This window comes from Leptopilina boulardi, unplaced genomic scaffold (assembly GCF_019393585.1).
Source record: "Leptopilina boulardi isolate dan_hultmark-lab unplaced genomic scaffold, ZJU_Lbou_2.1 LbouV2_1, whole genome shotgun sequence".
In the NCBI taxonomy this organism is placed as follows: domain Eukaryota; kingdom Metazoa; phylum Arthropoda; class Insecta; order Hymenoptera; family Figitidae; genus Leptopilina; species Leptopilina boulardi.
The window spans coordinates 1,386,593-1,411,044 of NW_026137640.1; the positions used below are offsets into that span (position 1 = coordinate 1,386,593).

The following is a 24,452-nucleotide window of genomic DNA, read 5'->3' on the forward strand; positions in this document are numbered from 1 at the left end:
TGATTTTCAATTTAAAAAAATTACTTTTCCTAAAGAAATCTGAAATGAAAATTATGAAAACAATTTTCTATAATTATATAACATATAATTTATTAAATAGTTACAAGTATACATATTTATCAATCTATACAGTATACTCCCACTTTTTTTTTGTCGTCAGGATATTTTGTCTATTTTTGCCTAAGTTGATTCTTCAATTACGACAGAATGTCTATCGCGAGAATCAGGGTTTATTTTTTTCTTTTTGTTTCTCGAATTCGTTGATAAAAATTGATTTCACTTTCAATTCGCTAGTCTCCCACAAAACATGTAACAATCTTAACTGTACCAAAGTATCAATGTGATTTTTATTATAAAAATAAATGAAATATTAATTAATTAATTGAAGAATTAAATTAAATCCAGTTAATTGAATCGGAATAATTTTTTGTTTCTCTTTGTTTAAAAATTGATTTATTAATCACATTGAAACTTATTTATCAACAAATTAATTTTAGTATGTACAATTAATTCGCAAAGCAAATTAATTTCTTCTTTTTTTTTTAACAATGAGGGCATCGGATTTAAGCGTCGCTGATAGATTTTACATGTACAAACTTAGCGAGTTGCTTTGTTTTGTTTTTCTATAGATTAATGCAGATCAGATGCCTTTGGTGTGAATTTCCTAACGAAAGAAGACAGTGCATAAATGGCATTGGAATCTTAGATGCGCATCCAGTCTTTCGCAGTTTTATAAATACTTTCAGCTAAATTTTCTCGATTATTTACTTTTGATGGAATCTAGAAAGAAAGATTGAATTAATCTAAAAATATTTTTTTTCTCCTGCAGCGTGATAAATTAAAAAAATTAATTTTCATACATACTAAAGTAACATAGTCGAGGGATTTTCCATTAAGCTCTTAAACGCCGAGAGCCATTGAGCTCCTACGGCACCATCGACAGTGCGATGATCACAACTGGCAGTGACTGTCATAAATTGCCCCACAGTGTATCTATAAAAATTTTAATACATTTTTCTTTTTCTATTTGAAATAATTTAATTTAATTACAATATTAATAAAATCTCACCCCTTCTCATTACTGGCAGGTATTAATCTTGGTGAACTCGTGCCAACCGCAAGAATAATGGATTGAGGTGGATTGATAATTGCTGAAAAACTCTGAATTCCAAACATTCCAAGATTTGAAATTGTAATTGTGCCCCCTTGAAATTCTTGGGGTTGTAATTTTCCTTCCCTTGCTTTTGCCGCTAGGGCTTTCACTTCTTTACTAATTTGTGCAATTCCCTTTGTATCAGCACCAAAAACTATTGGCGTAATCAGTCCATTTTCTGTACTAACAGCAACACTCACATCCACATGATCGTATCTAAAATTAATTTTTCATATTAATTTTTATTTATTAAATATTACAATTAATAAAACTTACTGTCTGATAATATTTCCAAGCCAAGCACTATTGCCTTCTGGAACTTTTAAACAGGCCATAGCCATTCCTTTGATAATAATATCATTGACGCTAATTTTCACTTTTTCCTTCTCTAAAAGTTTATTGAAATTTGTTCGCATTGCCAATGCCTCATCCATCCTGATGTCCATTTGTAGATAATAATGAGGTATCGTTTGTTTACTCTCTAATAAACGTTTTGCTATTACACCACGAATATTTGATACTGGAATATCAACACCACCCGGTGTCATCGAAGTGCCAACACCTGCAGCCGATGCGCCTTCTAAATCCTTTGCTTTTATCGATCCAAACAGACCTGAACCTGTGAGACCCTGTTTAAATAAAGAATTATTACAAAAATTGAAGGTGAGAAAAATTTTCTATACAAAAAAAAAAAAAACAATTACCTGTAGACTAAGACCTTTTTCAGCAGCGAGTTTTTTAGCGAGAGGACTAGCAAATATTCGATCGCCTGCACTTACAGGTGGCGAAGGTGGAGCAATAGGAGCTGATTTAGGAGCAGCTGGCGCAGGTGTAGGTGGTGCTGCCGCAGGAGTTGGCGCAGAAGATGGTGAACTTGTAGGAGCAACATCGCTTGATCCATCGTCTTTAAAATCCTTAAAAGCCGCAACACTTGCCTGATCGGAGACAATAATACAAACAAGTTTACCAATTGGAACACTCTTCGTTCCAGCGGGAAGGATAATTTTTGCTAAATAACCCTCTTCCGGTGTTTCAAAACCCATTGTCGCTTTATCCGTCTCTATTTCCGCTAATAAATCCCCTTCATTTAATTTTTCACCTAGAATTTTTCACAAAAAATTAAATAATAAAATAATTTCTATCTAAAAATAATAAATATTAAAATTTAATTTACCTTCTTTTTTCTGCCAACTAACAATGGTTCCTGTTTCCATAGTTGGTGATAATGCGGGAAGAACAACTTTCACGTGATCTGGAAAATTTGCATAATATCTAACTGGCTGTTGTCTGCATACCATCAATAATTGTTGATTGTTGCCCACTTGAAGCCTAAAATTGTTATATAACTTTGTAATACTTATTTTTAAATAATAAACTAGTAATATTAACGTTATAATAAAAATTATTTTCTTATCATTAAGATAAGTATATTAATGTATTCTTTAATCTCTCCATATTACCAAAAATAAATAAATATGATAATCTAAAATCTAAAATAAAAAAAACGTCAATAATAAAATATATATATCTATTTTTCATAATGAATTTCAATCATTTTGTAAAAAAAAAATTTAAACAATTTTCATGAATAAATAAAAATTTTAACAGTAAATTAACTAATTTACTAGTAATGTATAAATAACAAAAGGATATTTCGAACAATATTATCATAATTAGAAATAAATGAATTTATAATAATAAAATCGATCAAGAATGATAAAATTGTGAAACCTAACCTAAATTAACAACGAGAATTTAAAAACAAGTGTCAAAAAAAAAAAAACAATAGAAAGTAAATGAAATATAAAATCATTTGTTATTAAACTAGAGAATAATTACCTTTGAAGATATTTTCTGTGAAGACATTGTGTTGATGCACATCTTAAAACATTAATTCGAACAGTATTTCGTAGTGTCATGCGTGCCAAATCTGAACGTAACAAAGTCATTGCCGTCGGGCGTAACATGATTTACTTTTTTTAATTCTTTGGTCCTGTTTTAAATTTAATATCCTCTAAAAGCAATACTATTATCCACTAAAAAAATTCTCCAGTAAATACTTTTGTTACGAAAAAAAAATAATCCAAAGACTCAGAAAAACGGAGCAGACACTACATTAGAGGTCGTTTCCAAGGTCAGTTCGATGCATATTAAAGTCCTCTCCACACTTCAAAATTATCCCCGCGACAAATTTTTTAAAAATTTAAAAAAAATTCCAATGCCTAGAAAATAAATTTAATTGGTTGTAATAAATTTGTTAAAAATTTCTAATTATTTATAGATTAAAAAATTAGAATGAATGCATTAAAGTATTTATTAATATTTCATAATCAGAAATACATTATTATTGATTCTGTAATTCAGTATAATTACTTTTTAAAATTAGTTTAGATTTATTTATTAATGTAAACTAAATATAAAATTTAAATATTTGAAATGTCATCTTTTTGTCACGTGATCAAATAACAGCGCGAACTTTAAATATCAGTATTTGATTGGTGGAACCAAATAAATAATTTTGCGCAAGCGCACAAAAAATTGTCAAACTTTAAAGTCAATTTACAATTATTTCATTGTAAATCAGACTTTTCGTTGCCTGCGTGCGATGCGCGACTCAGATATTCAATATTCGCGTTGTTCATCACCATTCTTCTCAACTTTTTTTCTTGATTGTGCTTCAAAGTATATTGTTTCTACTATATCTACGAAATTGTTTAACCGGCTTATTATTGTTCAACAATTGTTAATCAATGCAAATTAATGGCGTTATTGTAAAACAACAACAAAGAAAAAGTGGATTTTGGTGGACAAACTCAGAAGTAAATTTTATGCAATTCAGGCCGGTAGCCAATGCAATATTTTTACTTTAGACTGCAATTACCATCAAAAATCCGTAAAATAACGAGGTATTATCCTCGAGGAATAAATAGCGGTAAGTAGAACTTATAAATAAATAGTAATTTTAACTTGAATAATTATTTTCAAGTATTATTTCACTGAGTATTTAGATGAAACATAAGCAGAATTTGTTAACAATGCTGTTTTTCCCTCGGGGGGCCCCAGGGCTGTCAGTAGTGTAACAAAAAAAAAATGGTGGAGAGGGGGTGAAAAAAAAACCTATTATTTTATCGTTTGTTGTCAATTTAAGAAAAATATCTTATATTGCTGATAAGTAAAAATTATCATCTTTCTTAAAAAAATAATTTTACAGAAAAATTTAGTTTCTTTTATATGAACGTAATAAAAATGAAATTTTTAATAAATATTTTGTATTTTATTATTTGATTACTATTATTATTTTTAATTAATTTTTATTGCTTAAATTTTTTTTTATTTTAAAATACATTAAATCTAATGTTAAAATATTATTTTAGGATTAAATTGTATACATAATTATTTTTTTTCTTATTCAATATCAAATCCCTTTCATGATAATTTAATGACTTACGTGATGAAAACAATCATAATGTAAACAGTTCACATTCATTGTTGTCGTCTTTAGGTTAATTTCAGATAAGCATACACTTAAATTTTTGTCATTAAACTATTGAAATATATTTTCTTCAATTTTTTTTTATAAAATAAAATATTTTTAAAATTATTTGTAGTTATATAGTATTTGTTGTCTTTATTTTATATTTATTTGTATTATTTTTCAGGTTATTGAATTACATTAATAAAAAATTGAATAGGATTTCTATCGCCATGTCCGATGCAGAAAAAACTGACGTGCCATCGGATACGCAAGATACATTTTTCGAGGAGAGTGAATCAAATTCTCAATTTGTCAATAATGCGGAGAATACTTCTAATTGTTTAGGCGAAAGTCAAGATTTTCATTTATTGGATACTGGAGACAGTCAAGAAGAAGAACAACAACAACAACAAATTGATGACGATTTGCAAGCACAAGCGGTAATTAATGATTCTAAAATTGAGGATATTAATAAAGAAACTGACATCATAGAGAAAACAATTGATAATGAACAAGAAATTTTTGAAACAAAACAAGAATTAATAGCAGAGCCAATAGAAGAGGATGATGATATTGTTCAAGGGACACCACCACCTTGTTTTTCACCGTCAAAAAAATTATCCGCTCTCGCTGATAAATCATTGAAACGTAGAGCTGAATTCATTGATGATTCATGTGATGAAAATAAATTGCAAATTAAAAGAAATAAAACTGATAATCTTGAAGATGATGTTGATGATATACAAAAAGAATTGGAATCAATGGAAAGTGATACAATTGAGATTAAAAATGAAGATAAAAAAATTGAAGAATCTATTATTATTCCAGAAACACAAGAATCAACGCAAGATGTATCAGAAAAAAATTTGGATTTAGGAATGGAAAATTCATTAGAAGAAGAATGTGATTTAGTTAATGAAGCAATTAATTCAGTTAATGATGGCGATGAAAATCAGAATGATTCAACTGTTGCAAATTTTGCCGATAATGATATATCAAATCAAAATGATAATTCAATAATTGGCAAAGATATAAATGAATCAAAAGATAATTCTCAAGAAATTGATTTTTCCGACAATGTCAGTTTCGCTGAGAATGGTGACAATGAGAAGAAAAATTTTAATGAAACTGACAATTTGATTAAAAACGAGACAAATGAAAAACAAAGTGAAATTATTGATGAAAAAACTAATAACAGCACTGAGAAGAAAATTAATGTAAAGGAAACTAAAGAAGATGTTGAGAAAATTAATAATTCTGAAGAATTAGAGAAGGCAAATAGTATAGAAGATGCTTTAAAACAATTGGGAGGTGAATCAGATGCAACAGAATCATCAAAACAGCCAATTATTGAAAAAGAATCAACTGAATCTGAATTATTGGCTGTATTAACTGATTCCGATACAAATGCAGAAATTGATGAAATAACTGAAAATAAAGAATCATCCATTCCAATGGAGACCGATGAAATAATTGATTTAAAAGAAAAAAAACAAAATGAATTAATTAAATCTCGAATGAGTATTGAAGTGATTTATGATCGTTCATCATTGAGTCAAGAGGCTAAAGTAAGATTGGCAGAAATTGTTGAAATCGATGATGAAGATGATGGTGAAAAAATTGTTCTTGATTCATCACAAGAAGATAGTAAAATTCAATCATCAGATCTTCCAGAAACAAAAGATGACAATTATAAAAGTAATATTGACAATAAAAATAATTATAAATCCGTTGCCAATAAGGATCATCAAAAGACTGAAACTCGTCTTATTAATGGCGATGATATTGAGAGCGATGATTTAGACACAACTGTAAGTGTAAAATCGAATAGCGATTCAAAGGAGAAAATTCCAAAAGTTTTTGTTGTCAGTGATAGTGAAGGTGATTCAATGCTTGAGAATAAATCAACAATTGAAACACAAATTACAACACCAAAAATTTTACAAGTCGAAAAAGAATTTATTGTTTCTGTTAGATTGAAATGTTTAATATCAATTGATGAGAGTACAAAAGATGTTTTAAATAAAGAAATATTGGGAGTTAATTGTGAGGCAAATAACGATCAATTGAATAGAAATAGCGATACATCAACATCGTTAGCCGATATTTCGGGAAATGATAATAAAGATGGATCACCAGGTTCAGTGACATCTGTCACATATCCACGTTTTTCTATTATGTCAACATCAACAATCAGCTCAACAACTTCATCATCAAGTTCTGGATCATTAGCAATAAAAAATTCCAATGATAAATTATTTTCAGTGCCAAAAGGTAAGGCGAAGCATACAAAAAAATTATCCTACGATGAGAAAAGTAATTTAGAATTTGATAAGGAATGGAAAAATTCTCATCTAGTGTCAACGACAGTTTTGAATTTTATCAATATTGAATTAAATAGTGTTGATTTACAAAATGGTGTCGATGCAATTGATAATAATAAAATTCGTTCATCAACACCTGAAACAAATAAACAAGATACACCACAAAGACAACTTAAAAAGGGAAGGCCACCCAAGAGATTACAAACAAGAGCCACAAGAAAAAGAACAAAAATTATTGCAACAAAAACATCACCAAATATTATTGATACAATAACTGAGGATAGTGATGATTTAACTACATTTAAAATTAAAGAAACAAAATCATCAACATTTTCAACACCTGTAAAAAAATCATTGGAAGGTTTAAGAAATTCATCATTTTCAAGTGATCAACCCGATGAATTATTAGGAAAACAAGTATTTGCCAAATGGTCGGATAATAATTATTATGCAGGACAAGTTGTTGATAAAAATAAGGCAAAATATAAAGTTAATTTTCTTGATGGTAAAAGTAAACAATTGATAGCGGAATTTATTATTCCAATATCCGAGACATTTGGAAATGGTCTTTCCGTTTATACATTAACAAAAGATGGTGATTATGGACCATGTGGAATGATAGTTGACATTTTGGAGTCAAATAATAAAGTGTCTTATGTAATTGAACCAGATGAGGGAAAGAAAATTACTGTTCAAATTAAAGATATTTTCCTAACACCAGATCAAGCACAAGTTTTAAAGGAGGAAGTTTGGAGTGAACAAAAGAGTCTTCCATCGACACCGCACTCAATTACACAGGTAAATTTTTATTTAATTAAAATAAAGAAAAAAAAAAAATAGTTAATGAAATATTTTTTGAAATTTTTCAGGTAACACTGGACAATATGGTTGATGGTAAACGTCGTTCAAGAAGAAATACATCTACAGGACCAACGCCAAAATCAAAGAAATCATTGACAACTTTAATTAATAAAACATTTGATGATGAGCCATCAGGTTCGGGTGTTGTTATTAAATCTAAAGATACAATTGATTTGGAAAAAGATGGTAAGACAAGTGATTCAAATTGTTCAATTAATGAGGAAGTTGGTGTTAATGGAATTCAAAAAGAAATTATTGGCACCGCTAATGAACAAATAACAACAAAAGGTCCACAAAGTAGAATAAAGGGAAAACAACGAAATCGAAAAAAGACAGATGATCAAGAGACTATTGATCTTCTTGGACCAATACCTGAGATTAATTCAAAAATTTTTGATGGAATGTCATTTTTATTAACATGCGCTTCCGTTGAAGGTATTGATAGATATAATGTTGACAATGGTACAGATTCAAATTCATCGGAAGTTGGAACTGAAAATGAAGAAATATGGAATGGTCGACCATTTATTAGGGAGCGTTTAGAACAACAACTTATTGCTGGTGGTGGTAAAGTTTATGAAAGTTTTGATCTCATACCAATTAGTGAATATGAAAGCACTAAACTTATTACAAATTTGCCAAATTTAACTGCAAAAAGTTTATTATGCCTTTCGGTTGGCATCTCTGCTTATAATCACATGTGGGTGATACGATCTTGTCAAAATGTAAGTATTTTATTTATTTTTTTTTTTTTTGCGAAATTTAGATAATTTTTGATTTTTTTTTCTAATAAAAATAAATATTTTTAGAACAAATCTGTGAATCCATCTGAAGAAAAATTACCAGCCGGTTGGAGTATAGATAGAAGAAGTTATGTGGAAATGTTTAATCGACGAGATCAAAAACCATTGATGCATACTATTGTCGTGATTCCTTATCAGGAAGAATGTGACAAAAAATTTGTTTCATTTTGGAGTAGAATTTGCGAGAATGCTGGAGGAAATGTAAGAGTCGTGGACAATCCAGGTTTGTATTTCTTTAAACTATTACCGAAATTTGAAAAAATTTTCAATTTTAATATTTTTATTAACAGAAGAATGTTCTTTTTTTTTACAGAAATTAGTTTTATCGAAGGAACAGTGGTTCTGACAAATTACAGATGCCCATTGTGGGTAATTGAAAAAGCTCGAGGTTGGGAAATTCCACTTGTTTCAACTACGTGGGTTGTTCAAAGTCTAATTGAAGGTAAAATTCTTCCTTACGACGGACATAAGCGTTTCAAGCCTTTTTAATTAATAAAAAAAAGAACTCTTAAATTGTCCGTTTTTCTTAATTATATATAAAAAAAAAAAAACAAAAATATGTATCGAATAATTTTTGAAGGAATGCAACATAATTTAGTAATTAAGATTTTTTCAAGTCTTCTAAAAATAAGTGTTTGTTTTTCCTTTTTGTTTAAGTTCTTATAATATATTAATATTAATAATAATTATAATAATAATAATAATAATAATAATTGTGAATAGTCTAAATACAAATGTTTCTATAAAATTTTTGTAACAAGTATATAATATGTACTTGAATAATTTTGGTCCAACGATCACACTATTATAAAAAACAAATGTGTAATTAATTTTCTTCTTTCATGGTGCGCAATTGACATGAATATTGTTTTTTTTTATAGTAATTTTTTGTTTAAGAAATTAACGCTATAAAGCGCGATTTTGTGTTTAATCTAATTCTCATTATGTGGCTGAGTTTCATGATAATCAATTTTCTTTTTTGTGTATGTTTTGGGAAGGGTATGATCGACATAAATTGTGTATAATTAATAATTAAAATATTCAATTACGTAGCAATTGAAACTTATTTTTTTTTTGTAAAAGTCATAGAAGAAATAAAAAACTCGCCATTGGGATTTCGTGATATGGATTCATCGCAGTAGTAATAATATAAGTAGTATATACTTAAGTCTAACATTTTTTTGTCATAAAATATTTTAGATAGTGTATCCTTATAGTTTATCTAATTTGTGAATCTTTATTATTTGATATTCCTTTGGAATCATTTAATAATATACGTCAATAAAGTTTATTTATAACGAATTTTGTTTTGAAAAATGCAAATTCATTCGGCAAAAAAAAAAAAAAAGAAATTTGATATTTTAAAAGGAGATTGCAAAAATGGGACAAAAAAAAATTTTTGTCTATTTTATATTTCAATTATTGAATTTTTAAACCATTTTACAATTAGCTTCTTTTAAAGTAGAAAACATCTAATGGTAATAAAATTTGTTGGAATAAACTCCGATTTGAATATTAAAAAAAGAGAAAAAAAAAACAATCGATCATTGGGAAAAATATTTTCTACTCTGAAAGTGCAATTATCAATTTTTAATCACAATTTTTGAGTAAATCTCCCAAAATTTTATTGTGAGATAGTAAAATAGAATTGTATATTATATTTATATATAAGCATATATATATATTTGGAAACTTTTTTATTAATCATAAAGCTTTTCAATCGCTCAAAATCTTTGATCTCCTGATATCTTTCTTCAAAATGAGATATAAAAGAAATTTTTGAGGTTTGAGATTCTTTATATATCTAGTTTTCATAAATAAATTGTTTTTATTCATATGAAGAACTCTTACAATCTTCATTTTCAATGTCTTTTTTTTTATATATATACAAAATGTAATTTTTTATATAATAGAATATTTGATTTGTAATCGTATATTTTAAGTTCCGAAGAAATATACACGAGAAAGAGTTTTGTCAAGGAAAAATATAAAATTGGACTTAGCATTAGGGTGTAATTAAAATATTCACCTTTAAAAAAAAAAAAAAAAAAAAAACGAATAAGTTAGCTTAATTAATCTAACAGATTGCGCATAACCAAACCATGAATTACATCTGTATATGTATACATATATTACAATCTTTATTGTATAAGTAGTGGTAATTATGTACAATTTTTTGATGATACAATATACCAACATATTTTGGCAAAGACTCTCTCTCTCTTTCTATTTTGTTATAAATATATTTCTCCTTCCTTATTTATAATTTACACTATAGATAAAACGTTACTTTTTTTGTTTAATTGTTTTAATTAAAAATATTCTTTTTATCTCCATCATTTGAAAAAAAATATTCATAATATAAATCTTGGATTTAAAATATAAAGAAATCGTATATTATATACACTAATTTTTTTTTCTTATGGATTATACCAATCTAAGAACAAAAGTGTAAAAGACATTACTATTAAAAAGAATAATATCCAAACTCTGAGGCCGGCATTTCTTTGAATTGCTTGACGAATTTGTTCATTGGCTTCTTTAACATTTTCCGTTGAACCAACGACAGTTGTCATTAAACGATCTAAATCTTTATCTTGATCCATGACCTTTTCGGTGAATGCTTCTTGTAATTCGGCAATATGAACAACTTTAGTTTCAATTTGTTTTACTTCTTCAGTTAATGTATTTAATTCATTGTAAAGTTGTTCATTTTCTGATTCAAACATTTGAATATCCTCTGGCGATAATTCTTGATCAAAATTTAATGTACCATTTATATCGTTATCAATTTCTGGAATTGTCATTGATGATTTATTAATATCAGACTCCTTTTCTTTTTTATTATTATTATTACCAATTGAAGGTAAATTTAATGATTTTTTAGAATCTATTTCAAGTTTAGCAACTTTACGATATTCAATTGCTCTTTTTACACGTATTGCTTTTTGTTCGGAATAAATTTTACATACATTTTTTAAATAGTTTTCAATTAAAATTAACATTATTTCACGATGTTCAGTATTTTGCGGTGACACTTCACTTTTTGCAATTTCACGTCTTAATTCTTTAATTAATTGAGAACATTTTGTCATTATTTGTTGTGCACCAGCATCAATTTCATCACGATCATTGTCTGTCATATGTGTTTTATTTGATAAATGATTAGAAAAATTTAAATACGCTGGACGATTTTCAAGCAAAAATTCACGTAATTTTGCAATTTGTGTTACAACTGCTTGTGATTTAATAATAAATGGACTTTGTTTACGACGTATTTTATAAGATGACTTTAAATTTATGTCATTGTCAATAATTTTATTAGTCTGATGTACAATTTGCACACAAGTTCGAAATAGAGTACTGACATCCATATTTATTTCGATTTAGTATTAATGAATATTATAAAGTTTTTTTTTTAAATCGAATTCCTAATTAATGGACTATACCTCCTGAAAAATAAAAATAAATTTATTAAACAATTTTATATATATATAATATAAATTTAATTTTTGTTTTTTTTTAATCAACATAACCTACAAACATATTCACGTTGATTTTTTTTACTGTAGTTTAAACAATCTTCACTATAAATTGAAATAATAACTATAAAATTATTTAAAAAACACTAATTTACAAAGAATTTAATAAAGAACTAACTTATTAATTAATATAATTAATTTGTACAATTCACATATTGACGTTGACAAAAACATGAATGTAATGTTGCCAACTTAATAAAATATTTAAAATTGTAGCCAATTTAACAACAAGAAAATTCAAATTTTTGAAAAAAACTAAATTTTAGGGAAAATCACGAAGAAATTGATGTTGAAATAAAAGAAAATTAACAATTAGAAAAGAAAAAAAAGAAACAATATTTTATAACATTCAATTAATATAAATTATAAAAATTAACACGTTTTTATAACACGTTTAAAACTCCATGTCCAATTCAAACCTAACCTTTAATTCGGCTGATCCGTTTCATGTGTTGTATGTGCATTAATTATCTTATCAAAAGTGAATATTTTAATAAGAAAAAAACAGTTGTAATGTAAAATCAAAGCCCTGGAGTGTATTACGAAATAATGAAAGCATATTGAATTACTTTTTGTTTTTATTCACATTTTTCAACTATTAACAATGTATAGACAACACTCTCTTGGTAATTTAGTTAGAAAGTAAGTATTAATCAACTGAAAATATATTTCATCATTTTTAATTCAATGATCTTTTTTCAATTCCCATTTTTAGAAATCTAACCTTTAAAAGGTTTCAAGATCTCAATATTACGAGGAATAAACATACCAGAATCGACAAGGTATATATTTGCAAAATCAAATTTTATTAAATATAATATAGTGTAAGTCAAGAGAATGATTTTTTGCAGATTTTAATAGCAAATCGAGGTGAAATAGCATGTCGTATAACAAGAACAGCAAAAAAACTTGGTGTAAAAACAGTTGGAGTATTTAGTGAAGCCGATAGAAATTCAATGCACGTTAATTTAACCGATGAAGCATATTGCATTGGACCTGCTCCTTCTAGTCAAAGTTATTTAAGACAGGACAAAATTATTTCAATAGCCAAACAATCAAAATGTCAGGCAATTCATCCTGGTTATGGATTTTTATCAGAAAATGTTGAATTCGCTGAACTTTGTCAAAAATCAAATATTATTTTCATTGGTCCACCGGCGAAAGCAATACGCGATATGGGTATTAAAAGTACTTCAAAGGCAATTATGTCAGAAGCTGGTGTTCCTATAATTGAAGGTAAAAATTCCTTTTTTTTAAATTTTAATAATAATAATAAAAATAATATAATTTATTATTAAATAAATTAATTTATTATAGGATATCATGGAGAAGATCAATCCGACGAGATTTTATTAGCAAAGGCAAAATTAATTGGATTTCCATTAATGATTAAAGCAGTAAGAGGTGGTGGTGGTAAAGGAATGAGAATTGCCTGGAAAGAATCAGAATTTCAACAATCACTTGAATCGGCACGTACAGAATCTCATAAATCTTTTGGCGATTCAGCTGTACTTTTAGAAAAATATGTCGCCGAACCAAGACACGTTGAGGTTCAAATTTTTGCCGATCATTATGGTAATGCTGTTCATTTATTCGAAAGAGATTGTTCAGTTCAGAGACGTCATCAAAAAATCATTGAAGAGGCGCCGGCTGTAATAATAGATTTTTTATTTTATTTAAAAATTTAATTTTTCGAATATTAATTTTTATTTTATCTAGCCAGGAATATCGGATGAACTTCGTATGGAATTGGGATCGGCGGCTGTTCGCGCTGCAAAAGCTGTTGGATACGTTGGCGCTGGTACTGTGGAATTTATTTTGGATCGTCAAACGCATAGCTTTCACTTTATGGAAATGAATACGCGTCTGCAGGTGGAACATCCGATTACAGAAGCAATTACGGGAACTGACCTCGTCGAATGGCAATTGAAGGTGGCAGCTGGAGAAAAATTGCCGCTGCAACAAGAGGACATTTATTTGCGAGGTCATGCATTCGAGGCCAGAATATACGCTGAGGTAATAGAGAAAAAAATTACGAATTATTCACATTAATCACTAATTTGCTTATAATTTTCAGGAACCCAGAAATAACTTTTTGCCAGGTGCTGGTCAACTTTCGTATTTGGTAACACCATCTGTCGCCGATAATATTCGTGTTGAAACTGGAGTTAAGGAAAATGATCAAGTTTCCGTGCATTATGATCCAATGATTGCAAAATTAGTTGTTTGGGGTCAGGATCGAAATTCAGCGCTTAGAATTTTACATTCCAAACTTTCTGAATATAATGTAAGTTTTATTATTCTATAAGTTTTATGTTTGTAATTGAAATTGAAAAAAATTTACAAATTTAGATTGCTGGTCTAGAGACAAATGTGGAATTCTTAAAGGATCTTTGTAGTCATGAAAAATTTAAAAATGGAGATGTTCACACTGGTTTTATTGAGGAGAATTATAAGACTTTATTTCCAAAATTACAAGTGCCTAATGATGTATTAGCACAGGGGACACTTGGAATAATATTGAATGAAGAATTAGAGGCAATGAAAAAATCAATAGAAACTAATGATCCATTTAGTCCATTTGCTATCGAGAGTGGAATTAGATTAAATCATATATTAATGAGGAAATTTGAATTTCTTGTTGGTGAGGAAAAATTTGTCGTTGACGTGAAATATGTTGAGCCAGAAATTTTTATGATGAGAATCAATGATTCGGGAGCGTGGCGTAAAGTTACGGGTACAATGACAATGGATGGTAAAACAATGAAATTAAACATTGAAATCGATGGCGTTATACAGAGAGTAAATATTGCAAAAGTTGATGATCAAATTGTTCTTTTTGGAAGGGTAAATATTTTTTTTTTTTTAAGAATTTTTAAACAATTTTTTTTTAAATCCCTCCTTTTTTTTAAGGATCGTTCTTGGAAATTGAAAATACCGGAACCGAATTATGTTTCAAGGATTAAGAGTAATTCGAGCATTGATTTAGGAGCTGCAGTGAGTCCTATTCCTGGAATTGTGGATAAAATTCTAATAAAAAACGGCGATATTGTCAATAAAGGCGATCCACTTTTAGTTATTGTTGCAATGAAAATGGAAGTGAGTAAAATTTCGAAAAAGAATCATTTTTTTAATTACTATTTTTTAATTTATTTTACATTTAATTTCTTAGTATATCATCAAAGCGTCCAATGATGGTGAAATTGGAAGTATTTTGTGCAAAATTGGTGACAATGTCGCAAAAGACAAACTTCTCGTTAAAATGAAAAATGTGACTGATCAGTGAAGATAAAATTTTTTAATTTCAAGTGAATTTTGCACGAAAAATCAAGAAGTGAACTGAAAGTTATGAACTTTAAGAGTTTAATTATAGTTGAAGATATTTTTTTAAAATCATTTTTATATACACAATATATATATATATTGAAATGTTGAAAGGTATGTTTTCTATGATTTTCTTTCTTCTATTTTTTTTTTCAATTGAATATAATTATTATATATATAGGTATAGAAATATAGATCAGTGCCCTAATTTTTTTGGCACGAATTATCCGGTACCTTCTGCCCCCTATCAGGCTCGTGCAATACTAGCGTTAGAAGATGTAATTCATACTCCAGTTAAATTCGCAAATTGCCGGAACAGTGAGCTGAACGGTATTTCTTACGCTTCGATTATTTACTTTGAATACACATGGTAAATGAAAATTCACAGTTAAAAAAAATGTGTTCCATTACAGAAAAGGGGTATGTAGAATTTTATTTTCAAAAAAAATTTTATTTTTTTGTTATTGAACTTTTATTTAAAAATTTAAATATTTTTTAATTAAATTTTCTTTAATTTGTTTGTCCTTAGTTATTTTATTGTACATTTTATAAATCAAGATAAATAATAATTTTTTAATTAGTAAAATAAATTATTTTTTTAATTTACTTTATTTTTGAAGTCCCGTAAATAAATAAATTTAAAAATTAATTTATTTTATTATTAATTTTATTTTTAAATAATATTAAATATGTGATAATTGTTCAACATTCTAGAGATGAGATAAAGCTATAAAATAGTTATTTAATAATTAATGGTAATCTTTTTTTTTTTTTTTTTTTCTATAAATATCTTGTCGGCTAATTTGAGGTGCAATTCATTTAATCAGTTAATTAGCTGTCATAAAAAATAAAAGTGGCTTTGCACCTGTAAATCGATTAAACTAGATCATTATTTTGTTGAAAAGAGGCCAAGGGGGAATAGCCGCTTACGGTTATCAAGCAAATAGAGAGAAAGAGAGAGAGAGTCGCGTGATTTCCGACTAAGTTTTGAAATTTGAAACCACGTGACCGCATTTAAAAAGTTTTTAGCTTATTTCCCTTTTTTTCCCCCGAATATACAAATAATATTTGCAAATATTATAACAGGACAGTAAATGTTTTATAATTACATTTTATTTCATTTTCAGGTTTTTGTGAAGAGAATTTTTCTTATGAAATTTTCTTCATTGCTTTTTTATAATTATGCTTTCGAAAATAAGTTCAAATTTAAATAGATTTGGCCATTTATTTTTCAATTAAATCGACTTTTTTTTCCATATATATATATATTAAGAATATGCAACAGATGAACAGGTAGTATATTTTTTTATTTGTTCTATTTTTCAGAATGTAATTTATAATATACTTAAATATGTAAAGTTGAAAAGAAATGGGAAGATTATATGAAAGAGAAAAATTGTCTGTTCTCGAGAAAATATATGACTCTTAGGTATCTAGAATTCTGGAATAAGCTTTTATTGATACAAATCACGAACTCTTGGAAATTATTGCGAGTTTCGTTGAAAGTTAATTTGACGACACCTATTTTAATTATTACAAAAATATTAATTTTTTTCGCAATTAATCAAATTAAAATCAATTAATATAGTTAGAAGAAATTTTTTTCCTTCTCAGTTTTGTTTTTTTGATTAATTAATTTTGAATTACCAAATTGTTAAAAAAAAAAAAATTACTAAAAAGTATTTTCTTTTATGTTTCGTAAAATTAAATGAAAAGTGAAGAAGAAATAAGGTCAACAGTCTGATAATGGGTTTATGAATATATAGTAACATATACTTTGAAACTGAAGTCATTGAATTTAATCATAGGATTATTTTCCTTGAATGGGGTTACAACCGATAATTTTATTTTAGATTTTTTTTTTTTTTTCTTCAAGGAGACAAAACAGAAATTTTAATTTACTCTTTGTTTTTATGTTACAGATCCGCAACTTCAATTGTAGTGAAGAAACCAGCTCGAAAATTTACTGCTTTTGCTAAAATTGCTGCCGCTGCAAATTCAGCACGTAAACAACATCGACCATTACCCGGTGAGCAATTATTAAAAAATTTCAATTTTTTTTAATTTAAAAAACACTTTTTCAATCTATTTTTGTTTCGAGAAAAACAAAATGCTTATTTTTTTTTTAAATAAAAAATAAATTAAATTAAAAGAAATTTTTTTATACTAGTTAATAAAAAAAAATGAAGCTTAATATTAAAGAAAAATATTTTTTAATTTGGGAATTTCCACTTTGAGGAACTGACTTTTATATTAATAAATCTATACGAAGAATAATTGCCTTTCATATAACAACAAAATGAATCTAATCGATCATCAAACTTTATACTGGATACTTGTATGCGTAATATAACACCGGTGTAAATGAATATGTGCAAACATGGATTATATATATATTTTAATAATAAGACCGCTCCTGGCACTAGATTTTCTATTTAAATTCAAGGAACACCTTTCATTTCACAGATCAAAATTCACACTTCTTTTTTTTTATTATTTTTAATGTAATAATCAATATCTTTGTGACTATCGGTACCTTCAAAATTTATGACTTTGAATTGATTTGGCAAATTATCGATAAATAGTTTATAGTTCAAAAGTTACGGCACAAATGAATAATTTTTAAAATTATTATTTTAAATAGAAAAAAATGATTCAAAATTTAATTTTTAAAATAGTTTTGAATTTTTTAAGTTGTCTAGAGCAAAAAAAAAAAAAAATTCGAAGGGTTTTCGTATCTTGATTTTAAATATGGATTATATCTCAAATTTTATTTCTAAAAATATAATATTCAATTTGTCGTTTTTATATATTTTTCTTATTGAAAAAATGTTGTAACTGTTTTAAACTATTAAATTTGCTTTTCAGTTTTCAATGTTCGATCATAGTTTTTTTTTTTTTTTTTAATACTGAATTAATTTCAAAAAATTTATTTCAAAGAGTTTCCTTGAAAAAAAAGGAGTGAATAATTAATTTATTTATTACAAATAATAATAATTTGATAATAAATATAAATTTATAGATTAATTGGTTTATTTTGCAAAACAATAGAAAAAGGATAAAAATTATTTATGCGAAACTATTTATTATTGTATACCGAAATAGTTAATGTTGATTATACTTTTTTTTTGCTTTGAATCTCGCAAATTCATGATCGACACCAATTTACATGTTCTATGTAGGTGATTCTATATTCAGAAGTCTATTTGATAGAACCTCGAGATAGACCCTTAGAATCCATTTGTATATAAGGGGTTAAACGTAAGGGGTGTTGGTAACAATTACCTCTAACTCTAAACGCTAGGCTGTCAGTCAACTCGTTCTTCTTGAACCATCAGCCACAATCATGGTCGTTAGTTATTTCCAATAAAAAAAAAACAATTTTCAAAAAAAAAATCAATTTTTCCAAAAATTATAAAAAATTAGAAATAAATTTTCAAAAATACTTTTAATCAACGAGAATGCATTTAATTTAAAAAAAAAAATTTTTTTCACTAACAAAAATTATTTACCATTTTTATTTTATACCATTTTTTTTAAATTATTTTTTATATTGTCCCCCTTGGCTTATATTGATTTATTTCTTTAAAAATAAATTAATTTACAAAATTACATTGGGTTAAATTAATTGAATAAATTAATATTTTGAATTATTTTAATTTGATTAGCTCAAAAGAAATGAAATTCCTAAATTCTTGACATTGAAAATTTTGAAGAAAATAAATCAAAGGGAGTTACTACAGTTTTTTTTTTTTTTTTTTAATTAAAAAGAAAACGCCTTTTATTATGAATTGTCAAAATATAATTATTTTACTGAATAATTTTAATTCAAGTTAATTTTAAAATTAAAAAAAAAAAATGGAAAAGGCAACAACCTCGAATGCGGAGTCGAAAATTTATTCTTCAATATCTAAGATTTGTAGTCGGCGTGCTTGTGAAGTGAAATCTAATAAACCTACCTATGCCAGAGATAAAGGTATATTTTTGGAAAATATTTTCCTTTTTTTTTCCTCTTAAAATTTAAATTTAATCATTGTTGATTTATTTTTTTCAGAAATTTTTTTGCACTTTTCTTCTTCAATCAAAAAAAAAAGAAATATTTTTTTCACATTTATAATGAGAATCTCAACTTTATATAAATTCGTGTCGGAACGGCCCATGTGCATTTTGTTGATTGTAAACTTTTCAAATGAAAGTTTTCCAAAAGCCAACAGCTTTTTGCAAACTTTATCCATTTAAAATTAATTTTTCAAAGAAATTTTCAAGTTTTTCACATCGAAAAAAAGAAATTAAAATTCATATCTACAAATTTTAAATCTGTTTATCAAATTTTTAATTAATAATTTTGAATACACGTCCTTGGGAAAGACTAATTAAGATGACAATGAGGCGTTTATATAAAAAAAAAAAGTTTCAAAAAATCGTGATTCGAAAAGTGTGGATTTAAATGTCAAGCTAGACAGCAGTAGGGCATGTCCAAATAAGTTTCCAACACTAAAAATGACATGTTTCGTGTCTAATATCAGGACTTCCAAAATTTCACGATTGGTATATAAAGAGCTGTAAATTTCTCCACTATTCTCAATTGATATTTTAAACTACTCGAGGCAAGTTGTCGCATATCATTTAAAAAAAAAAAAAAAAGAGTGCCTACAATTGTGCATACGTTAATTCTTCTTCCTCTCTTTTTTTTCCATATTCTACGGAAACAATCAGATAAAAAAAAATGTGAACGAGAAAATTAGTTCTTTTGAATTCTTTTGTGACTCTAGACGAACGTCACAATTATTATATATATTTTTTTTTTCATAAAATGCTATTATCAGCTAGGGCAGCCAAATACGCTGCACTAATGGCGGAACCAGACGAACTTTATCCAGGTTGAATTTAACGGATGAACGCCTTTTTCATGAATAAATTTGAAAATATTAAATTTTTTTTTTTTTATTGTTACAGAGAGAATTCTCTATCCAAGAAGCTCGAGGACTTTGGCAAAGACACCCGTTCTTGGTGGAACTCCTATTAATCAAGAAACATGCATGGTGAATTTGAAAATTATTTTTCTTTTTCGAAAATTATATTTAGTTTAATTATTATAAATACACAATACTTATAATTATTAGTATTTTTATTTAAAAAAAATATATTTAACGGTATTTATTTTTTATTTGTACAGGAATTAAGAATGGTGGTATTTGGAAGTAGTGCAAGTCCACCAAAAGTCGAATGGGCCAGAACTGGATTGACTCTTCGTCCTGCAAATCAATCGTTGAGTTTTGGATTAAGATCACCGAGAAATTCTACTCGTGGTCTTATCACTACAGTTCAAGCAATAATGCTTAAACACTTTTTATTTAAGACCAATAATCAGGACAAAATTACACCTGATACGTAAGGATACATTTCAAAAATTTACGTTTTTCTTTTTTTTTTTTATTATAAATGCATTTAATTAATTTTTTTTCCGTTTGATAAGAAATCACAAAATGATAAAAAATGAGCTATCAAGAAAATGAAAATTAAAATATCTGCTTTCATCTAAAAAATATTTGCAGTTTACTGAAGCCGAATTACGACCAACAAATGGATGTTTTAGCTTGCGCAATAGCGGAAATAATTTGGCGATGTGCTGGTGGTTTTGCAACGCAAAGTGCAAGTTCCGTGAATTTGAATACGGTATCGAATGTCAGCATCCCAAAAGCAATTGTCACTTTACCGCAAGAAATATCATATCTTCAACACAGTGTTCAATATTTTCAAGATGGCTTAACTGAAACTGTACGTTACAATATTTTTTTTAATTTCAACATTTTTAGAAAGAAATTAAAAAATCCAAATTTAGAAAAAAAATTATTAATTACTGAATGAATTATTTTTTGACAAGGGGAAATGTTAAGGATTTTTGACACACTGGCGTGAAGCCAAAATTTATTATTTCGCCTTGAAAAGTCAAGAGTTCATATATCTATAGGAAATAAAAGTTAAATTTTGTTTTATCGTAATATATAAATAATTGACAGTAAATTTGAAAAATTTTTCTTTTCTAATTTAATGTTACAGTTACATTTGTTCGAGTTTACCTCATTGGAAGACTTGGAAATTTTCATCAAACGTTATTTGTATCTTGTATGTATTTTTCTAGTTTATAAAAAATTTAAACTTTGATAAAATCGACTTGATAGACAATTCAAATTTTTCTGAATTTGTTTCTCAATCAATTGACTATATTTTTGAAATTTAATTTCGATTTTATTTTTTGTCATTCCAGTTTCAAGATGAAGGTTCACCTGGTGCAAAATTGCTTCTTTATAGCGCAGTTCTGTCAAGAGGATTTTCAAAGTAAACTACGAAAAAAATTTTTTTTTTTTTAATTCTGTTTAATATTTTGATAAATATGAATTATTAATTTTACTAATAATTGGAATTTAAAATGAATTTTAATATTTTAGAATTCGCAGTGATTTAGAAGACTCGAAAGGTTCACTATTAAGCGGATCTCCAGAAGAAGGACCAATGTCCCTTGTTCTTCTTGCGCTAACAGGAAGAGCTTCTCCTCATCTTCACAATGGCGTTGTTCACGTTGGTGACGAAAATACTTACGTAAGTTAAATAATTAATTAATCCTTAACACGAAATAAATCGGAAATTGAAATAAAAAAATTTCCTGAGAAGAGTTTTTTAAAAATTTAAAAATAGAGCAAAATAAAAATTTTATTAAAAAATAGAGTCCTTTTTGAATTTAAAATAAAATTTAGTTTTTTTTTCTAATTAAGGCGGTTCCGCAATGGGGAGTTCTGGTTAGAAGCGAGATAGGATTTTTAATTCACGAGGGAGATGGACAACTTAATAGGCAACCAGGATCACGATTAAAAACACCAAGTTTACCTATCTGGGTGACCCTTTGTCTTGGACATCATGGCGTTATATTTAACACTAATCGTGAACTTCTCAGGAACTATCACGCTGAACGACGGTAAGTTTGCTGTAAAAATTTTCTAGCACTTTTTTTTTCCTTCTATGTATTTACCTCTCTTATTCTCTATTAGAGGTAATCATAGAAACCTATTTTCTTCAGAATTGCCAACAATTTTCCATTCATTCTCATCCCCCAAATAATACTAATAGTAAAAAATAACTAAAATTGAGTACACAGTTTTCCCTTTTCGTATCTAATAAAAAATTTTTAATTGGCTAAAATTTTAAATAATTTAATTGAAATTGAAAGCAATATAATTTTTTTTTTTCTTATGCAAGATTGTACTTTCTTTAAAATTGAGAAATACATATATGGAATACTTAAGTATATATATTTTATTCGACTTTCATTGAAAAAAAAAAAAAATTGGGTGTCGTCAATTGTTAAATTACATGAACGAAGAGTTAAATTTCCTTAAAGCGCAATGCCATTTCCGGTAATTTATTATATAATCGTAGATTCGATGTTCAATACTACACTTGCGGTGGGAGTCACGCCACATTAACCATAGACACCAAAGCGAGAGAAAACGCTTCAGGTTTAGAAGGAAGGGAAACGAAAGAATCCCTCGATATGGCAGCAACACCTTTAGAAAAACTCATTCATTCCAAGTAAGAATTTTTGCCCATCAATCTCAATGTTTTCATTAAATTTCGATAATTTTTAAATAATTTCATTTATTTTTTTGCCTATTAAAATTTTATTGTTTCATTTATTTTTTTATTGATGTTTCTTTTTTATTATTCTATTTCAATTTTTTATTTATGATTTTATTAGCTTGAACATTTTTTTTTTGGTGATTGATGAAGTTTTTTTTTATACTAATTTTTGGTTCTTTTGAATTTTTGCCGGACCGGAATATTTTTTTAAGCTATACTTTTTGAAATTTTGTGTATGTGAAATTTTTCTTATTTGAAGTTATTCCAAAAATAATTTTTTCTTTCTTTCGATTTCTGTTGCAATTGGATTTTTTTCTTCGAAGTTTATTTTGTTATCAATTATGGTTTTGTTTGGTAAATGCAATTTTCGCTTCATGGAAAAACACATGAGAATTTCATCATGTAGTTTTTTTTTTTTTTTTTTGTTATTGTATCATTAGTGGACCATCGATTTTATGATCATCATTATCTCTTCAATTTTTTAATTAGTTCCAGTAGATAGTACAAATAGTAATTTAGAAAATACTAAATGAAATATCTTTTTTTTTATTATTATCTCGAAGATGGCAGGACGCGGAGGTCCACTGGAATGGAACTCCCATGCTGTGAGGAAATTCAGCTTTATTAAAAATCATTCATGGATAAAGTTCTAAAAATTCCTGAATTTTTATTAAAATTCAAATTACTAGACGCTGATATATTTCTATATTCATAGAATTCTATTAGAATTGCATTGATTTCAATTTATTGAATCGAATATTCAAAATTGCTATTTTTAGACAAATGAAAATATTTGAATTCATTACTTTTTTTTTTAATTTCGATCTTTCCCTTGGAATAACGAAATTAATGAAAGAAAAATCTGATATTTGTTAATGGGAAATTTTGTAATTTATTTTTTTTGAAAATTTTTATTTAATAATTAATTTATTGTTACGATGAGTTCATTGGTCTAAAAACACCTATCGTGCAGAGCGTATAAGACGTTTCATCGATTCCAAATCAAACAATGCTTATACAAAGGCTTGTAAAGTTAATATCACGCTATGCATTTTTGTTTTCATGAAAATAAGATAACTTTATGTCAATTTTAATGACTTGTTTAGTTGTGCCACATATAAAACATATATATTAAAAAAAAAAAAAAACGGTAGAAAAAAGAAATTGTGCTAATTTAATTTTTTCGAATGAAAAATAAAAAGTATTTTTTAGGAAATAAAATATAGATTCAAATAATTTCCTTCTATCACTCCTTTAATAATAATTAAAATTTTTGTATTTTTTAATTTCTTAATTTTGGGGGATAGAAAAAAAAGTAATTATTTAGATAGGATG

General features: G+C 26.9%; 5 protein-coding genes across 8 annotated transcripts; 3 read left to right on the forward strand and 2 right to left on the reverse strand.

The window, feature by feature from the left end:
• Positions 1-63: 63 nt before the first annotated feature.
• On the reverse strand, positions 64-3,293 carry LOC127290629 (dihydrolipoyllysine-residue acetyltransferase component of pyruvate dehydrogenase complex, mitochondrial). Of its 2 annotated transcripts, XM_051319367.1 has the most exons (7): positions 2,993-3,292; positions 2,328-2,482; positions 1,858-2,252; positions 1,430-1,782; positions 1,070-1,369; positions 865-993; positions 64-780 (listed from the first exon to the last, which is right to left on the reverse strand). In XM_051319367.1, coding segments are annotated over exons 1-7 (1,461 nt in total). In that variant the 5' UTR covers positions 3,121-3,292; the 3' UTR covers positions 64-779. The 2 variants fall into 2 exon arrangements, with proteins under 2 accessions (XP_051175324.1, XP_051175386.1); XM_051319429.1 differs by lacking the exon at positions 64-780 and having other exon boundaries at positions 864-993; positions 2,993-3,293.
• A 452-nt stretch (positions 3,294-3,745) lies between these two features.
• LOC127290971 (TP53-binding protein 1-like) lies at positions 3,746-9,918 on the forward strand. The gene is made up of 5 exons (XM_051319852.1): positions 3,746-4,085; positions 4,813-7,750; positions 7,822-8,538; positions 8,623-8,839; positions 8,930-9,918. The coding sequence occupies exons 2-5, from the start codon at positions 4,859-4,861 to the stop codon at positions 9,103-9,105; spliced, it is 4,002 nt and encodes a 1,333-aa protein (XP_051175809.1). The 5' UTR covers positions 3,746-4,085; positions 4,813-4,858; the 3' UTR covers positions 9,106-9,918.
• Positions 9,919-10,738: 820 nt separating this feature from the next.
• Positions 10,739-12,340, reverse strand: LOC127290993 (syntaxin-18). The gene is made up of 2 exons (XM_051319863.1): positions 12,157-12,340; positions 10,739-12,068 (listed from the first exon to the last, which is right to left on the reverse strand). Exon 2 carries the CDS (start codon positions 11,988-11,990, stop codon positions 11,037-11,039), a length of 954 nt encoding a protein of 317 aa, XP_051175820.1. The 5' UTR covers positions 11,991-12,068; positions 12,157-12,340; the 3' UTR covers positions 10,739-11,036.
• A 227-nt stretch (positions 12,341-12,567) lies between these two features.
• Positions 12,568-15,599, forward strand: LOC127283671 (methylcrotonoyl-CoA carboxylase subunit alpha, mitochondrial). Its single transcript, XM_051312442.1, has 9 exons — positions 12,568-12,800; positions 12,874-12,940; positions 13,010-13,394; positions 13,476-13,810; positions 13,878-14,174; positions 14,236-14,445; positions 14,511-15,005; positions 15,072-15,257; positions 15,331-15,599. The coding sequence occupies exons 1-9, from the start codon at positions 12,763-12,765 to the stop codon at positions 15,442-15,444; spliced, it is 2,127 nt and encodes a 708-aa protein (XP_051168399.1). The 5' UTR covers positions 12,568-12,762; the 3' UTR covers positions 15,445-15,599.
• On the forward strand, positions 15,455-24,338 carry LOC127290986 (inactive ubiquitin carboxyl-terminal hydrolase MINDY-4B). Of its 3 annotated transcripts, XM_051320235.1 has the most exons (12): positions 15,455-15,596; positions 15,664-15,902; positions 17,405-17,511; positions 20,439-20,524; positions 20,659-20,873; positions 21,038-21,260; positions 21,543-21,608; positions 21,751-21,821; positions 21,932-22,082; positions 22,256-22,455; positions 22,917-23,069; positions 23,681-24,338. In XM_051320235.1, the coding sequence occupies exons 2-12, from the start codon at positions 15,850-15,852 to the stop codon at positions 23,724-23,726; spliced, it is 1,371 nt and encodes a 456-aa protein (XP_051176192.1). In that variant the 5' UTR covers positions 15,455-15,596; positions 15,664-15,849; the 3' UTR covers positions 23,727-24,338. The 3 variants fall into 3 exon arrangements, with proteins under 3 accessions (XP_051176192.1, XP_051153053.1, XP_051153795.1); XM_051297096.1 differs by lacking the exons at positions 15,455-15,596; positions 15,664-15,902; positions 17,405-17,511 and adding an exon at positions 19,286-19,458; XM_051297838.1 differs by lacking the exons at positions 15,455-15,596; positions 15,664-15,902; positions 17,405-17,511 and adding an exon at positions 20,062-20,362.
• The last annotated feature ends 114 nt before the right edge of the window (positions 24,339-24,452 follow it).

Coding starts and splice junctions, on each gene's coding strand:
- LOC127290629 (XM_051319367.1), bottom strand. CDS start 3,120: ATGTTACGCCCGACGGCAATGACTTTGTTACGTTCAGATTTGGCACGC. Junction 2,253..2,327: donor TAGTTGGCAGAAAAAAGAAG/GTAAATTAAATT, acceptor GAAAAATTCTAG/GTGAAAAATTAAATGAAGGG. Junction 1,370..1,429: donor CTTGGAAATATTATCAGACA/GTAAGTTTTATT, acceptor AATTAATTTTAG/ATACGATCATGTGGATGTGA.
- LOC127290971 (XM_051319852.1), top strand. CDS start 4,859: ATGTCCGATGCAGAAAAAACTGACGTGCCATCGGATACGCAAGATACA. Junction 8,539..8,622: donor TGATACGATCTTGTCAAAAT/GTAAGTATTTTA, acceptor AAATATTTTTAG/AACAAATCTGTGAATCCATC. Junction 8,840..8,929: donor AAGAGTCGTGGACAATCCAG/GTTTGTATTTCT, acceptor TTTTTTTTACAG/AAATTAGTTTTATCGAAGGA.
- LOC127290993 (XM_051319863.1), bottom strand. CDS start 11,990: ATGGATGTCAGTACTCTATTTCGAACTTGTGTGCAAATTGTACATCAG.
- LOC127283671 (XM_051312442.1), top strand. CDS start 12,763: ATGTATAGACAACACTCTCTTGGTAATTTAGTTAGAAA. Junction 14,446..14,510: donor CCAAACTTTCTGAATATAAT/GTAAGTTTTATT, acceptor TTACAAATTTAG/ATTGCTGGTCTAGAGACAAA. Junction 15,006..15,071: donor AAATTGTTCTTTTTGGAAGG/GTAAATATTTTT, acceptor CTTTTTTTTAAG/GATCGTTCTTGGAAATTGAA.
- LOC127290986 (XM_051320235.1), top strand. CDS start 15,850: ATGGTAAATGAAAATTCACAGTTAAAAAAAATGTGTTCCATTACAGAA. Junction 20,525..20,658: donor TTAATCAAGAAACATGCATG/GTGAATTTGAAA, acceptor TTATTTGTACAG/GAATTAAGAATGGTGGTATT. Junction 22,456..22,916: donor AACTATCACGCTGAACGACG/GTAAGTTTGCTG, acceptor ATATAATCGTAG/ATTCGATGTTCAATACTACA.